Below are 15,988 nucleotides of genomic sequence, written 5' to 3' on the forward strand. Positions count from 1 at the left end.
TATAGAGTTCTGCTTTATTGTCCATCCTATGATAACATACAATTATTGGCAATGAATATTATTTAAATCTAAAAAAAATAAAAATATATATAATACCACTAATTTAGTAAAAAAAATGACAAAAATATAAAGAATATGGCTATAAAGTTTTATCTAAGACCAATCACATAAATTCTAAGATCACTAGAGATTGAAGGTGCTAGGAAGAGAGACATTCAAACAAATATATTGTTTGAAAGTTTATGTAACTCTTGAGTTGGGATTTTTTTAGGTAGGAGCATGGTGGTTAATTTAAATTATGAATAGGAGCAAAGTATTAAAAAAAATAAAATAAAATAAATTAGTCAAACAGAATAGTACATTCCATTAAATGCACCAAATTATTTGACATATTTAGAATAAGCCAAATAGTTTAACGCATTCAATGGAATGCACAATTATGTTTGGCACATTCCATTGAATGCACCAAAATGTTTGGTGCATTGCTACACTAATTTTAGAATTTAATTCGGTTGACTGGTGTGAATGCACCAAATCATTTGGTGCATTATTTAGAATGTGACAAATGATTTGGATAATTTGATTCTTTTTAAAAAATTTTAATACTCTTTTTCTATTCTTAATTTAAATTAACCAACATGCACCTTAAAAAAAATCCCTTGACTCGAGAGTTGCGGCTTACATTTTTATAAATAAGAAATTTTCAGTCCGAAAATAATTTTAAGATAAATTAAAAAAAACATGATATGATATCAATTGTAGATATTAAGAGACATTAAAGTTAAATTTACTCTAAAAGTTGAGAAAATCAATATTTTTTTTTTAACAAGTTAATCCTACTTGATGCCGATTTGAACACAGTTTCTCTTGATTTGCAGAGATTTGACTAGATATTAAATTGGAGTCTTGTATGAGTGATGTGTGCCTGAAGTGGTCTTAATTAGCCTAAATATTACACAACAAAAAACGGTTTTGAAAGCCAAACATTCAGGCCCACTAGGGAAAAACTATTATCTACAGACGCTGAACATCATTCCGAGCCCAATGAAAATGGGTCATGTCATTCGGTATCAGTACCGAGGCTCGGTACTGTTCCGCACCGCAGCTCGGTATAGCTCGGCATCAGGTGACATGACACATTTTTATTAAGCTCGAATATTTAAATAATTTTCCCCACAAAGGGGATGGGAGAAAATCATGGAGTTTACTGTTTAGGGCCTTTTCCTTTTACTGGCAAATGGGAGCCACCCTGTGATCGATCGGGAAACTGATTCGTCTGGAAGGCCCTTCACCATATTCTCACTCGATCGATCCATTCCGACCGTCAATGGCGGATTCCGGCAAATGATAGGTCCAATTCTGTCAAACTGCCATCTTTCATCCCAATTCAATCCTGGGTTATTTTCCCTTGTATGAGTCCAAGCGCAAAACAAAACCCGATCTTCTTACTCAGTTACTCCTCGCGAGCCGATGAGCTCCGCGGATCCCCCCAGCGGAGTTCTTCCATCCGATGTCATCCTCCTAATCCTCGCGAGACTCCCTGTTAAGTCTCTTTTCCGCTTCAAAACCGTTTGTAGATCATGGTACAGGCTCACTTCAGAGAAGCACTTCATCATGCTATACTCGTTGACCTCCTTGCATAAGCCCATCGTACTCTTGGAAGTGATGGAGCCTGCGAATCCCATCCCCAGTTTTCTCAGCGTCGACAGATTCGATGCCGCTTCGTGCTTCTCGTTGAATTTCTTGGAAGATAGAGTCAAGGTGAGAGCTTCATGCAATGGCCTCTTGTGCTGCTCAAGTATTCCCAACCGAGGAGTCTTCTATGTCTGCAATCCGATGACAAAAGAATTCAGGTTGCTACCAAGAACCAGAGAAAGGCCCTTTTCACGGTTCCACCCTGACTACGAGGAGACCCTCGTAGGGTTGTCTTTTGATACATGTTCATGGAAGTTCAATGTAGCCGTTGCGGGATTTTGCAGGCCATTTGGCCGGAGGCCGTATGAGGAACTTGTTTGTATGGTGTTTGACTCAGAGACTAACTCCTGGACTAGGTTTGTTTCATCTTTTTATGATGAATTTACCCACATGAATAGAAATCAAGTTGTTTTCTCCAACAATTCACTGCATTGGCTTACACACAGCTGCTCTTATGTGCTCGTGCTTGATTTGAGGAGTAATGTTTGGAGGAAGATTTCATTGCCTGAGGAGATAGTGGCTGTTGGGTTTTGCGGGAGGATTTATCTTCTGGAATTGGAGGGCACTGTCTCTTTGATTCAGATATTAGGTGTGTGGTTGTATATATGGGCTCTGAAGGACTATGACAGAGAGCATTGGGTTCTGATTGATAGAGTGCATCTCAGGTGCATCTTGGGGTTTGCGGCAAGTGCTTTTCCTGTATGCTTAAGTAGTGATGTAGTGTTCTTAGCCACACAAAGGAAAATTTTGACATATGGTAGAAAGAATAAGGTGTGGAAGGAGGTTTTTTCTGTTGGAGACAATGTAGCTTATCCTTTGTGGTTCTCAGCACATCCTTTCAGAAGCACTCTATTTCCTTGTGACCAAGGTGTGCAGTTCTAATTCAGTGCTTTTTATAGCCGTTGCTTTTCAAAAACCTGTCATACCCCCTTTATTTTTGTGGGAGAAGCTCAACAGAAATCCATACACTGGAAACAATGTAACATATGCCTTGTGGCTTTCAGCACATCCTTTTATGAACACTTTATTTCCCTTGTTGCACTCTCTTCTTAGCTTGGCACAATGGAAAATACACTTGGTAGCAAGTGCGCCCATATCTTTCAGAGTACCTGTCATTTTCCTTTGTACAGCACAACAAATCATGGCCAAATGAAGACTTAGTGTTGGACTTTCGCAAGCGTTTTCATGAATGGCACTGTGACCTATTTGTTCAAAAATAATACTTGTAGGTATGAGAATGAAAAACCATCTTTTTGAAATACCATCATTTGCTTCAACTTGTTTATTTGAAATACTATGTTTAGTAAAGATATTTAATGTGAATTTGAATTGTTTTTAAAAGTGTAATAAAAATCATCTTAATATTGTGCTGTTATGCTTGATTTTGTTCTAGTAAATTACTTTATCTCTTTTATCCACATTTACTTATAAATGGGTTCATTGGAAGTTGTGATACAAAGTGATATAGCTGAAGTAAAAAGAATAGAAGAATGAGAGTTGAAATGAGGAACCCAACAGTGTTAAATTGTGAAGTAGAGGAAGAGAGGGGGAGAGAAAAAGAATCTGTCCAATAGGGTTTGAGGAAATCAAATTTCTTTCAATTGTAAATCATAATAATCTAAGAAATAGGTAAAAGATATCCTTATCTATAGGGAGCCATTCATTTTTTTTATTAGAAAGTCCAATAACAACTTAACATTGCATGAATACCAAATGATCTGAATAATTTTGAAAATAATTCAATTTATCTTTCATTTTCTTAAATACGAACAATTAATAATATAGGAAAGTTACCAATCATATGCAGTTTTACTAAGATGGTCTTCGTCTATTCTATTTGGGTATGAAGATACTAATCTCCCCTGGGCTACAAAATTACTCATCCAAAAGCCCAGAAGAGATAAACTACAACTTGTTATTGGTCCGCAAGAATCATCTAATGGTGGATGATAGTGGAATTGGTGCCACAATTGTTGGATTCACATTTCTGAGGTGGATGCAACACTCCTCCCACAATATACTTGTAAGAAATTTTGAAATCTCGAAAGATCTTTGCAAGGTAACAAACCTTATCATTGAAAAATCAAATTAATATCTATGTTGAAAGGTAGAACAAGAACAAACATAATAGGTACTAGATTTCTTAACATATAATAAAACTTTGAGTTTTTGGTTTGATATTGCAATTAAAATGTAGAAAACATGTAAGATAGTTGTAAACTTAAATGTAATTTTCATCATTATGGTCCTAAAATATAGTAAACATATGGCCTAGCCATAAAAACTTCATTATGCATTGCATTTAAATTTTCAATGTTAACAAAAAATTTATGCAAATGAACTACAAATAACACAATAAAATCAAAAGAAGATGCATGTTGGCCTATATTCTATAAGATTTCTAAGGGAATTATAATGGATAACTTCATTAGGTTAAAAGGTTAAAAACTCATGATAAAAACCAACAAAATTTCAAGGTACTTCCCATTTATTATAAATAGCTCTCTTAATAAAAATTAGCATTTTAAAAAGATAGGCTTTTTCCTTTAAGTACAATAAATCAAAGCATATTATTTAATAAATAGTATGGTATGGTCTATCATTGACATTAAAAGAATCTTTGGACCTAAGATTGCAATAAGGAAGCCATCCATCAATATGAAGTCTACACATATGCAATTTTAATGCACTATTGTCCACGTGGTTTTCCTATTATATGACATTCTTGATAACATAACCAAATACAAAATTAATGTTTTGATTAACTTGCATATGAGAAATCCCAACAGATAATTTCTCGAGAGTTGGAGAATAAAAATTACATCTAAACTAACAGTATTAGCAAGCAGGAGGTGATCATAATCAATGTTAGGTTTAGTTCCAGGATTAAGTTTGGAGGCTAATTCTAATTCACAAGAAATTTCAAGTGTGAACATAGATGCAAGTATACACTTTTTGGTTCTATCTTAGATTATACTTCACATTGAAATGGAGTTTCAATTTTAAAATCATCTTGCAATGAAGAAACTTTTTCCAAATCTTCATGATAAAAAAAAAGCTTATGGCTTCTTATAGCCTTAATGTGATTATTCTCTTTTACAAGGGGACTTGAGGGTTTTAATACAGGAGACATAAAAAACCTTAGCTGAAATTAGGCCAAACGATGCCTTTCATAGATTGGGGTAGTCAATAGTGCCCTCAACAACATTACCAAAAGTACATTATTGTTGGCTTGATGCTTTACATTTTGATGATAATATGTGGGTGTCTGATCAGTAAATGCTTTAATATATTGATCATCATATTGAGGATTGTAAGAATTTATACTTTTGTGATGATACACATTTCATTTATTAACAATATGTACCCTGCAATCCTTTGTTATTAGACACTCAATCGTGACATTAGCATCCTAAAGGAATAAAGATTTTTGTTTTTATCGGTGTATTAGTAAAACCAAAGTTAGAGAGGCTTTAAAGAAAATGAAGGGTGGAAAAGCTGTTGGACCTGATGATATTGCAATAGATGTGTGGAATTGCTTAGGAGATGAAGGAATTTCTTGCCTTACTAAACTTTTTAATACTATTTTGAAGACTAAAAAGATGTCAGATGAGTGGAGAATGAGTGTGTTAATTCCTACTTTTAAGAATAAAGGTGATGCACAAGATTGTGCGAATTATAGAGGAATTAAATTAATGTGTCATACTTTAAAACTATGAGAGAGAGTTATGGAGCATAGGTTGCGGCGTGATGTACTAATATTTACCAAAAGATCAAGATTAGGATTCATGCCGGTAGGCTCTACCTGTGAAGCCATACAAATTTATTAAGAGGTTTGTTGGTGAAATATAGAGAAAAATTAAGGAGGATCTAACATATCGATTATTTATTGATTTAGAAACAGATATGATAAAAGTTCCTTAAGGAGACAGTACTTATGGGAGAGTTCTGGAAAGAAAGGAGTAATAATGCTATATTCAAATCATTAAAAGATATGTATGCAGAGCTATTACTTGTGTCAAACACATGGTTTGGACAAGTATTTCCCTATTTCTCGGTTGGGTTACATCAAGGATCGGCCTTAAGCCATATCTTTTGCTTTAGCTGGATTTCCTTCACTAGACATTTGTATGCAGATAGTACCTTGGTGTACTGCTTTTGATCTGGATGATAGTTCTCTTCTTGTTGATAAGACAAGACGAGAGAGCATTGAAAGTACATCTTGAATTATTGCGAGGTCAACAATTAGAGCACTAAAGGTTTGCTTGAGTAGATCTTAAAGCGAAAGATATGAAGTGTAATCTTTTAGTAGTAATGACCTAGTGAGGGGGATTTGAGACTTTGGACGATCAAGTCATTAATAAAGAGTACATCATCTTAGATATCTTTGAAATCTATTTCAGAGCATGGTGAAATAGATAGGGATATTATCACCATAATTCAAGTTGGATTGTTGAAGTGGAGGAAATAACATCGGCTTGTGTGTGATAGAAAAGTACCCCTCCAAACTTAGGGAAAATCTAATAAAATGTAGTGAGGTTCTGCAATGGCTTTATGGTGTTGAATGTTGGCCGTTAAGAGGAAGCATAGATGAGGAGCTCAGGGTGGACATGGTGGCTTTACCCTTAGAAATAGGATACGAATCATGGCTCATACGTGAGAAAGGGTCTGGAGTAAGTCCAGTAGAGATAAGACCTTCAGAGAGATCTAAGCCCTTAGATGGTTTGGTTCACATAAAACGGGAGGCCTCTCCAATGACCCCCGGTTAGGAGATAAAGGTCATTAAGAATTTTGACTTATGTTAAGAAAGGTAGAGGCAGACCTAAAAAGACTTTGTTAGAAAATATTAGGAATGACATTTCTTTATTAGATTTAAACGAGAATTTGACCTTTAATAGGACACAATGGAGAAGAAGGATTCATGTAGCCGACCCCACGTAGTGGGATAAAGGCTTGTTGTTATTGTTGTTGTACTATTGGGTATAAGTTCTATTTCATTACATAAAGTCCCATGGTCACTATAGCATGATGAATTACTTACATGCAATCGGTTAAAATAGATATGCTAGACAAACAAAAATGTAACTAATAGCATGTGCAACTTAAGTAGAATAAAACAAATTATTATGTTAATAATTGAAATTAAATTCATGAATCTGTTGATGTAGTTCTTGAAAGTGTCAGGATAGTGATAAAGTAATTTAAGCCTCGAGTCAATGTTGAAGATCTTCTCTCCCAAACACTCATACTCAATAAGGCGTTCACTTATTCTCAAGTTTAGTGGTGATAATTATCTTAAGCTTATTAAAATTAGGATAGGTTTGTAATGGACACTTAAGTCATAAATTTATAGAGTTTCTCTAGGCATTATTCCTAAGAATAGCTTGAGATTTACCAATCAACATAAATTTAAAATAAAATTTCAAATTAAGGATAGTAACGTATAGATGAGTGAATAAAACACCATTACCATAGTAAATTTATCAAATAAGTCTTTGATCTCTATAATGGTCTACTAGTGTCAAACTAGTGCAAAAATGATGTTTAATTTATTGTGAACAACAAAAAGTTATTGTCCTTTGCTCAGCTTTCACCCATAAATTGGCGGAAGCTGATGCAAAGTAGTTCAAACCAATTTTCAATGGTTGTTTTGAGAGTAAACATAAGGATAATCTGTAGGATTTCATTTGTCATTGTTGAACTTCTACATGAGCAACAAGTTTTTACGAATAATCTGTAAAAGATACAACTAGTAAGTTGTGGCTTGGATTGGCGCTATGAACATATGAGAACGTGTTGGTGATCTCATGCAAAAGGCATAGTTACGTGATAAGATTGACATGGTAGAGAATGCAAGTGAGTGTGATTTGCATAGGGCTTAAGAGTGAGGGGAGGATGCTAGAGAACTCTTGCTTTAGAAGGGGACTCGACATGAAATGATGGGCATTGTAGTCAGGAATAATGCAAGCTGCAATACAATTAGGAAGGGGCATAAATTTATAGAAAGGAAGATATTACAAAAAGTGCGGTGATGAATGTTTGCGGTTAGAACTACGATCAAGTTAGAGGTGCAAGGAATGTGCAAGTAGCTGAAGCATTGATGAAGAAAAAGGTGTGATTGCACGAAGAGAGCAAAAATATAAATGGTGAGTGCTATTCTTGAAGGATGAGTTCTTTTCAGTGCAAACTAAATGCATGTTGGTGAGTACATTGAAGACACGATAAGGTGTAAGCATGGTTGCCGCAAGTAGAATTAAGAAGGTGAATAATAAGAAAACTTGGCTCTGATACCAATTTAATATTGAGCAATATAGCAAAAGCACAAAGAAGAGAGAACGCTTGCTGTAAGTAAGACTTGAGGAGAGAGAGAGTAGATAGAGATTGATAAGGAAATGAGAAGAGAAGAGAAAAAAAGAGCCAACTGTTATGGTTTGATGAAACCAAATTTCATTTAATCATCAATCATAATAATCCAAACCTTAGGTCAAAGGTCTCTGTATATGAAAGGAGTTCCTGACTTTTTTGCAGGTAAGTCTAATATACTAAAAACTAAATAAATATCAAATGATCTAAATAATGCTTAAAATAAATTCTAAATTAATTTATCCTATATTAATTTCCTTCAATTGAAATAACTAATATTACAGAAAATCAGATGAAGTTTTGATCAGATGAACGTAACTTCATTGAGTTGTTTCCTAATTTCATTAATTTTAGTCTTTTTTGTGTTTGTTTGAAAGAAAGGAAATAAATTCTTTGTATATACTTAGTAAGGCTCATTTGATTGCTTGAAATTAGAAAACAAGTTTTGAAAAATATTGAATTTACTAAAGTTTGTCAAAATCTTTAAAAGCAATCATTTCACTTTGCTCAGATAATGAGTGAAAATAAAATCACCATCTTATGAATATATTTTATTTTTACAAGTAAATAAGTAATCAAATGAGCCCTCAGAAAAAAAAAAAATTTTACATGGTGCTCATAGCGAAATGCATTAGTAAACTTCTATAAATAACATAGATTTTTTACTCATGTAACTACATGATATGTTAAGTCAATTATAAATGTTATTCGGATGCCTTGAATTGGAATTCGAACTGGAACTTGAACCATTTGCTTAAACTCAAATTGACTTTGAGTGCCACTTTCTTCTCTCAAAGTCATTGTGCTTCTCAGTCCTCACCTTTTGTCATATTGAGTCATAATCTTACCGTTCATGTCCCTTTGGAGAACCTAGAGATATGATCTCTTGAAAAGATCCACAAATTTTAAGGACATAATGTCTTTTCAAAAGAATAGTGGATATATACTTAAATGTTCTGAAAGGCTTCTTAACACATAATTTGTAATAATCTTTTTAAATACCGTGTTTGAATTGTTTTTCTTGTTTCCTTGTTCTTTGTATTTTTAGTACTGTCATTATAAAATTATAATGATACATATGATTATTCCTATGGTTAATTGTCACATATTCATCTGTGTTTTATTGGCATTCTTTTTCTGCTAATTGTATGATATTTTTTCTTGAGTACCTTCTGTTATTTCTTTATATATTTCAGATGTGTACCCGAGGCTATTGTGCTTTGTCACTTCGCTGAATGCTACATCATAGATGATTTCTGAAGATGTGAGTGTGTTTTGTTTATTTGAGTGGTTGGGGCCCAAAGCAGATGGAAAGGATCGATTAATTTGCCATTGTGAACAATATCTCCTTTTGCAGAGGTATTGTTGTTGTACACTATAAACCTCTTATTGCTTATTTTTTCCATTCTTCCTTAAATGTCTTTTTGGCATAATTGTTGATTTTCAATCTATTATTTGAAAGAGAAATTGCAGAATAGAATGAAGGTTGATTTAAGAAAAATCAGCATTGCACTTTAACCTTAATTTGTGGGTTGGTTATCTTTCCTAGAATTTAAGCATAAGCATATCTGTCATTTTTTTTTAATTGTTTGTCATATTTGTACCGTTTGTGGGTTTAATAATAAGTTAGGACGCTCAATCAACTTCAACCAAATTGGGATTAAACGTGATCCATTCATTATTTTTAAGTACATTTGACCTCTCATTCCCGGATGACTTACAAATCATGTACCTCTTGCATTGACAAAAAGAAATTGAAAATTTAACTTTTGACTTAATTTTATAGTTTTTTCACTATTTTTTATTCGTTTTAGTTTTAGTTTTATTTTGAATTATGCATATGATGTTCCCCATGAGAATGGGTTGCTCTCTTTGATTTTTGTTTAGTTACTTCTCTTATTCAATTCAATTCTCTACCTCAGACTGATTCGGTTTCAACTTTAAGCATTACCTCACCTCTACCATAACTACCTCTGACTGCATTAGAAGTTCTTTGTTTGCGTAGCACTCCGGTAACTTGCGAATAGCATAGCAGTTTTGTCATAATGCATCCATTTTGGAGGTTCTGTTTTTGCAATTTCCATGTCTTACAACTCATGCTAAGTTTTTGTTAGACTGGTCCAGCTGGCTCCTTGCCATGGGCCGCCTCACGTATACAAGAGGCGAACCAAGCTGGTCCGCCCCGTTGTGAGTGCCGCCTTTGAGGAGATGGGGTCCACTAAGGATTCAAATTCAAATAGCTTGGAGCCAAAGGAGGAGGCGGCAAGGGCTTATATGCAATTTGGCTTAAATGTTTAATTGTATGCTTTAAGTAGGAATGAGGGATTAGGGTTAGGGTTATGCATGATTGTGGCTGATTTGGTGTCTTTTGTTCTTGGTGTCTTGGGCCCTAGTTTGTCTAGGGATTGGGAGAGATTGATCCTCCTCTCGAATTGAGGATTAACTGTATCTTGTTTTTCTTCTTCCGTTAGTTTGATTCTCGCAATAAAATCATTGTTTTCTTCTGTTTTACCCCCAAAATTTTGGAGTTTTCTTGCTGTTTTTGATGTGAAACAATCATGCAATGACTTGCGAATTGCACATAGAAAATTAATAGAAGTATTGATTCAAAACTTGCTACCAAAACTCGTTGCTTAATCAAGTTGAGTTCACGAATTAGATGACGATAAATTAAGTAATGACAAGAAATAACATTTAGAGATTAGAAGACCTTCAAAATAATGTCAATAATAAGTAGTGCAAACGGCTAAGAATAATAAAGCCCCAAATTTAAAATTTAAATCCTTCACCTTAAGATCCGTCACTCATATTTATGTTGGTGGCTAGCGGAAGAGAACCGTAAGTAGGCTTAGCGACGCTACTAATAGGCAAGTGATCTTGAGAGGACTTGTCGCCGGGGAGGGAGCCGGATTCGGAGGAGTGGGTGGACGGCCTTCAATGATCCACGTGTAGACGGAGAAGTGGTCGTCGATGGACTCCATTGTTCTAAAAAAAGATCAAATGAGCCAGAATATTAATCAAATTAAATAGCAAATTTTAATATTAATGATGATCCCATCCATCTAAGTATTATCATTACTAAGAGACAAAGAAACTCATCATGGTAGACAATCAAAATAAACTTTATAGAGTGTATAATAATAAATCCTATGATAATTGCAAAATTAATTATATGATTTAAATGATATAAATAAGAAAGTAAATTACTAGATCATTTATATTTCATGGAAAAGTAGATCTTAAGGTTTTTTTCTATTAAGGTTATAGAATGATAATTTTTGTCGGATGAATTTCAATAAGATTTGCTAAATTAATTATAACTGGGCAAACTAAAATATATTAGATGAGTGTGGAAAAGACTCAGAGAGAAATTGTAACTTTGGTTGAAATGAAAGAATTACTTAAAAAAAAAAAATTATCTGTCGGTATCATATTGATATCTATTGCTCGATGAATTAAATGAATTAAAATAATGAACAAAAATTTACTAAAATATGAATAGACTTGAGGAATTATATATATTGGAAATATGTCTTTTTGTCAAAAACAGTAAAACTCAATCTACTACACCTACTACATCTTAAGGAAACAATATTATTGTGTTAGACTGGTCCAGCTGGTCCATATTGGACCAGCCCAGGCGGAACCAAGGCGGAAACGTCCGCCTCTCATGTATGCTTATCGCACCGCAAGCACTAACCGGGCAGTTTTGGAAGGGTTTTTAAAGGGAGTTTAGGAGGGAATTTGAATGTAGGGACTGTTTAGGGATTTACTTTTGATTTATATGCATTAAATAGTTTGTTTTCCTAGGGTTAGGGAGTTGAATTTGGCTGAAATTTGATATCTCCTAGATTTAGCTTTTTCTTTGGGATCTAGCGGCGCCTAGAGATTTGGGAGAGATCGATCCTTCTCTCAAATAGAGGATCAATTGTATCTTGCTATTTTCCGTTTCCCTTTCATCAAATAATACAAATTATCTACTGTTTTCATAATTTTGTGTTGATTTTTGTGGAGGATTCTCGCTCTTTTATGAAGATTGTCAGGAAATACTTGGGATCTATAAGTGTTTCCTATCATATTGTTGATAACGACAATGAAGGAAACTCTTTTGCTATTGCATGTTGTTTTCAATTTTTTGTGAAAGCTTGTTATAAGTTTCGTTAACCTTAACGATGATGCAAATGAATTTTCTAATAGGAATTTATACATTCATGTGGAAGAAGATGAAAATGAAATTAATAAGGGAGATTATATTCATAAATTTGATGATGAAATAAGTTATCATGAAGATGCTTTGATAGAAAAGTATTTAAATGCTATGTGGTGTATTATTGCCATGCTTAATGTTAAATCTCATTGGAGAAAAAAATTACAATCATGTAAAATAGCATGGGTCCATAAAACTTGATTTGAACACAAAGATGTTTAGTGCCTATTTAACTTGTAAGATATAGTGATAAATTTTGTTTGATATTTTGCCTATGTATGTGATACATTATTTTGGGGTCATCATGGTATGTGATTTAATTGAATATTTTAGAAATCTAATTCTTATGTGTTCAAAAGAAATGAGAAGAGAATAGTTTTAAAATCTACTAAACTTGGAATTACATGTGCATTTGTAAAAGAATCTAATGCTACTAATGGACTAAAGGAACTGTTATATATTTTAAATCAACATGCTTTTAAAAAGAAGAGTCTCAACAAAGAAGGATTAATTTATAATTTGATTTTTATAGATATGAAGGATGTTTTTACTAAGAATGTGAATACATACTTGAATATGTTGGCCAACAGAAAAAATACAAAAATAGTCCCGATACTATTCATGATGGACAATTTAGTTCGAGAGTTTGACACTGCCCCAATTTAGTCCTCTCAACTATACAAAATTGATCCAAAATAGTTCCTCATATTGTATTGTGATATAAAATTGACATTAATTTAGTCCCCCAATTTTGTAAAATTGATCTCAATATAATCCCAAAGGGATTATATTTTTATCAATTTTGTATATGCGTGGGACTAAATTGGAGCAACATTATACTTTGGGACTAAAATGATCATATACAAATAGTCGAGGAACTATTTTGAAATTTAACCCTATTGGCCAAGTATTTTCTTATCTAAAAGAATTTATTCTAATAAATTTCCATTATCTTTAAGAATATGACATGCATTGATTTGATTCCTAGATCTTCTTTGTCTTATTTTCCACATTAGGATTAATCACTTTAAGATGAAATCAATGGAATATGAAGAATTTAAAAGATAGGGTTGCTGTAAAAAAGATTTATTAGTGAGAGTACAAGTCTTTTTATAGTTCTTGTATAAAGTGGAAGTTCAGGAATATGTGTTGATAGTGGAGTAATAAATAACATTATCATCAAAGATTTGGTTTTTTATACCCACATTGGATGAAAGAAAGGATATTTGATGTTTATTGTGCTGCTTCTAGTATAGGCAAGGGGTGTCATATTGCTTATTTTAGTGAAATATTAATGTTGCTAAGCAAAGATATTGTAAGTGTTAAAGAGAGTTATATGCAATTGTACAAGTTCTTTGATATTAAAGACACTAGATATTTTCTAAAGAAGTTATCTTACGTTCTTTAAAAAGAGATGTTGGTTGAATAGTCTCATATTGTAGAACTTACTAAACAATAAGGGAAAAGAAAGAAATTGGGTTATACACACATTGTTTGTTACTTGGAAATCTTGAGAAGATGCTAATTTGAATTTTGTAATAGGATTCCTACGAAACCTTTGGAAATATGCCTCTATTTTTATCATGGTAGATCATTTTTTTAGTATGGCGCACTTTATTCTATGTAATAAAACTATTGAAGCCTCTTATACAAGTAAATTGTATTTAAATAACTTTATTAAACTCCATGGTTTGCCCAAAACTATGCCTTATATAAAGATATGAAATTTATGAGTTATGTATGAAAACTCTATTGAAAAAGATGAGAATTCAATTAAAATTTTTAGTATTCAAATTGATGAAGTTCAAAGGAGGTGGGGTAATGTCTAATAAAAGAGCTTGCATTTGATTGAGATTTGCTAGTACTTATGGCCATGTTTGCTTACGATTCTTCTGTTAATAGATCTACTAACATGAATTTATTTGAATCACCCTGCTTCAACTGCGACTGCCTATGTTTCATGGTTCTTAATTTTTGTGGCTTCTGTGGCTTACAAATTATGATCCATCATCAATTTATGTTTCGCGTGTTCTTGGTTTCACAGACTTATGTAGCTTGTGGCTCGCAATCTGTCACTTTCTCTATGGGTTTCTGTTCTTGAATGTTGATTTTTACTATGTATTCAATAAGAATGGTCTTAACCAATTTAGCAACCCTGCGTCTTCTGTTGAAGGAATTCTTTTGATGTTTGCTAGTGATTTATCTTCTGTTTTTTTTTTTTTTTTTACTGAAAGTTGAGGGGTTCACATAAAATGGCAGCCTTCTAATGACCCGGTTAGGAGAGTAGATGTATTAGATTTAACTTATGTTAAGAAATATAGAGGTCGACCTAAAACGATTTGGTTAGAAAATATTAGAAATGATCTTTTTTTTATTAGATCTAAATGAGAATTTGACTCTTAATCGGACAGAATGGAGAAAAAGGATTCATGTAGCTGATTCCACGTAGTGGGATTAAGGCTTGATGTTGTTGTTGTTGTTGTAGTACTTAAAGTTGAGGGGATTTTTTTTAGTCGGGGATCAAATCATAAAGTGATGGTTATAATAATTTTCCCATGTGATTTGGGTATCTATCTAATCATCGAGGTATCAAGAAATTAATTATGTTCATTAAAATTTTAACAATCCAAATATTTTTATGAAGGCTGTTAGTGATGTTGATTTTTACATAGAAATCTAAAGAGGATGTTGTCAGGAGTTCATATGGGTAATCAGGTGGTCGATCTGTCATCATAAGGGAGCAAGTAACTCCCTGAAGCTAGATTGTTGGATTAAAATTCATATTACAGTAGAATAAGAATGATTTTTGAATTTATTTTAGATTAGTTTGTATTTGAGCTTTAGATTCTGAATTAAGATAAATTTTACTATAATTATCTTCAAATTTTATGTCATTTAATTTCTTATTTAAAGATGGGTCTCTTATATTATGGAGTTAGTTTAGAAATTAATGTTCTTCCTTCTGTGGAGTCTATTTTGGATCAATAAAATCTATTTTAAATTTATTTAAGGTGACACAGCTCATTTTAGCCTCTTGGTTGAGAGCCTAGACTATTAACTAAGAGGTCTTGAATTCGAGTCTTGTATATACGATGTATATATGAATTTGCTTTAATTGGCCTAAATGTCCCAAAAAAACTTATTTCCCGATAAGCCGACCCAGTATAGCGGGATAAAAGTTTGGTGGTGCTGTTGCTCCTATGATTTTGTCTATCAATAGGCTTGGAATTTTGCAAATCACAAATGACTTCACTTATATTCTTGATTGCTGATAACTTTGCGAATGTGGCGATGGCCATAGAGTGCAAAAACCTCACAATATTGAGGAGACTCTAGAACCATTCAAAGAAGATGAAATTATTACATGCGGTCATCGAATACTATTCAGAAGTCAATCTAGACACTCTACATTACCAAAAATATTATATCAGAAATTTCCGACAAGTTTTTTAAAACAAGGAAAGAAGAATGCCTAAATATTTTTTATATAAAATAGAAACTACACTCATAAATCTTTTATCATTAAAAAACTAATAATTAATTAAAAAACTTAAAACATATTAAATGGTGATGTTTGTAACATATATAATATTGTGTGAGTATATTTTTAGTCCAAAAGTGCACGATTCCATTGGTATTTCGAACATGAAGGCTTCACCACAAGTGGGAGACTACCCGCCGTCCGATCACCATTTTCATCCTATGCAGTAAAACCAACAGTCG

At 33.1% G+C, this 15,988-nt stretch overlaps 1 protein-coding gene across 6 annotated transcripts; it reads left to right on the forward strand.

Moving 5' to 3' along the window:
• The first annotated feature begins 1,158 nt into the window (after nt 1-1,158).
• Nucleotides 1,159-10,578, forward strand: LOC110093973 (F-box protein At5g49610). Of its 6 annotated transcripts, none has more exons than XR_003700232.1 (3): nt 1,159-2,563; nt 9,255-9,417; nt 10,121-10,578. XR_003700232.1 is itself a non-coding variant. In XM_020819049.2 (2 exons), the coding sequence occupies exons 1-2, from the start codon at nt 1,471-1,473 to the stop codon at nt 9,305-9,307; spliced, it is 1,146 nt and encodes a 381-aa protein (XP_020674708.1). In that variant the 5' UTR covers nt 1,160-1,470; the 3' UTR covers nt 9,308-9,525. The 6 variants fall into 6 exon arrangements, 1 of the variants encoding a protein (XP_020674708.1); XR_003700239.1 differs by having other exon boundaries at nt 10,173-10,578; XR_003700241.1 differs by having other exon boundaries at nt 10,183-10,578.
• The last annotated feature ends 5,410 nt before the right edge of the window (nt 10,579-15,988 follow it).

This window comes from Dendrobium catenatum, unplaced genomic scaffold, assembly GCF_001605985.2.
Source record: "Dendrobium catenatum unplaced genomic scaffold, ASM160598v2 fragScaff_scaffold_0, whole genome shotgun sequence".
NCBI classification, from domain to species: Eukaryota; Viridiplantae; Streptophyta; class Magnoliopsida; order Asparagales; family Orchidaceae; genus Dendrobium; species Dendrobium catenatum.

Excerpts from the sequence above, each read along its gene's own strand:
- LOC110093973 (XM_020819049.2), top strand. The coding sequence starts at position 1,471 with ATGAGCTCCGCGGATCCCCCCAGCGGAGTTCTTCCATCCGATGTCATC. Across the intron at positions 2,564-9,254 it reads TCTATTTCCTTGTGACCAAG|ATGTGTACCCGAGGCTATTG; the intron begins GTGTGCAGTTCT and ends TATATATTTCAG.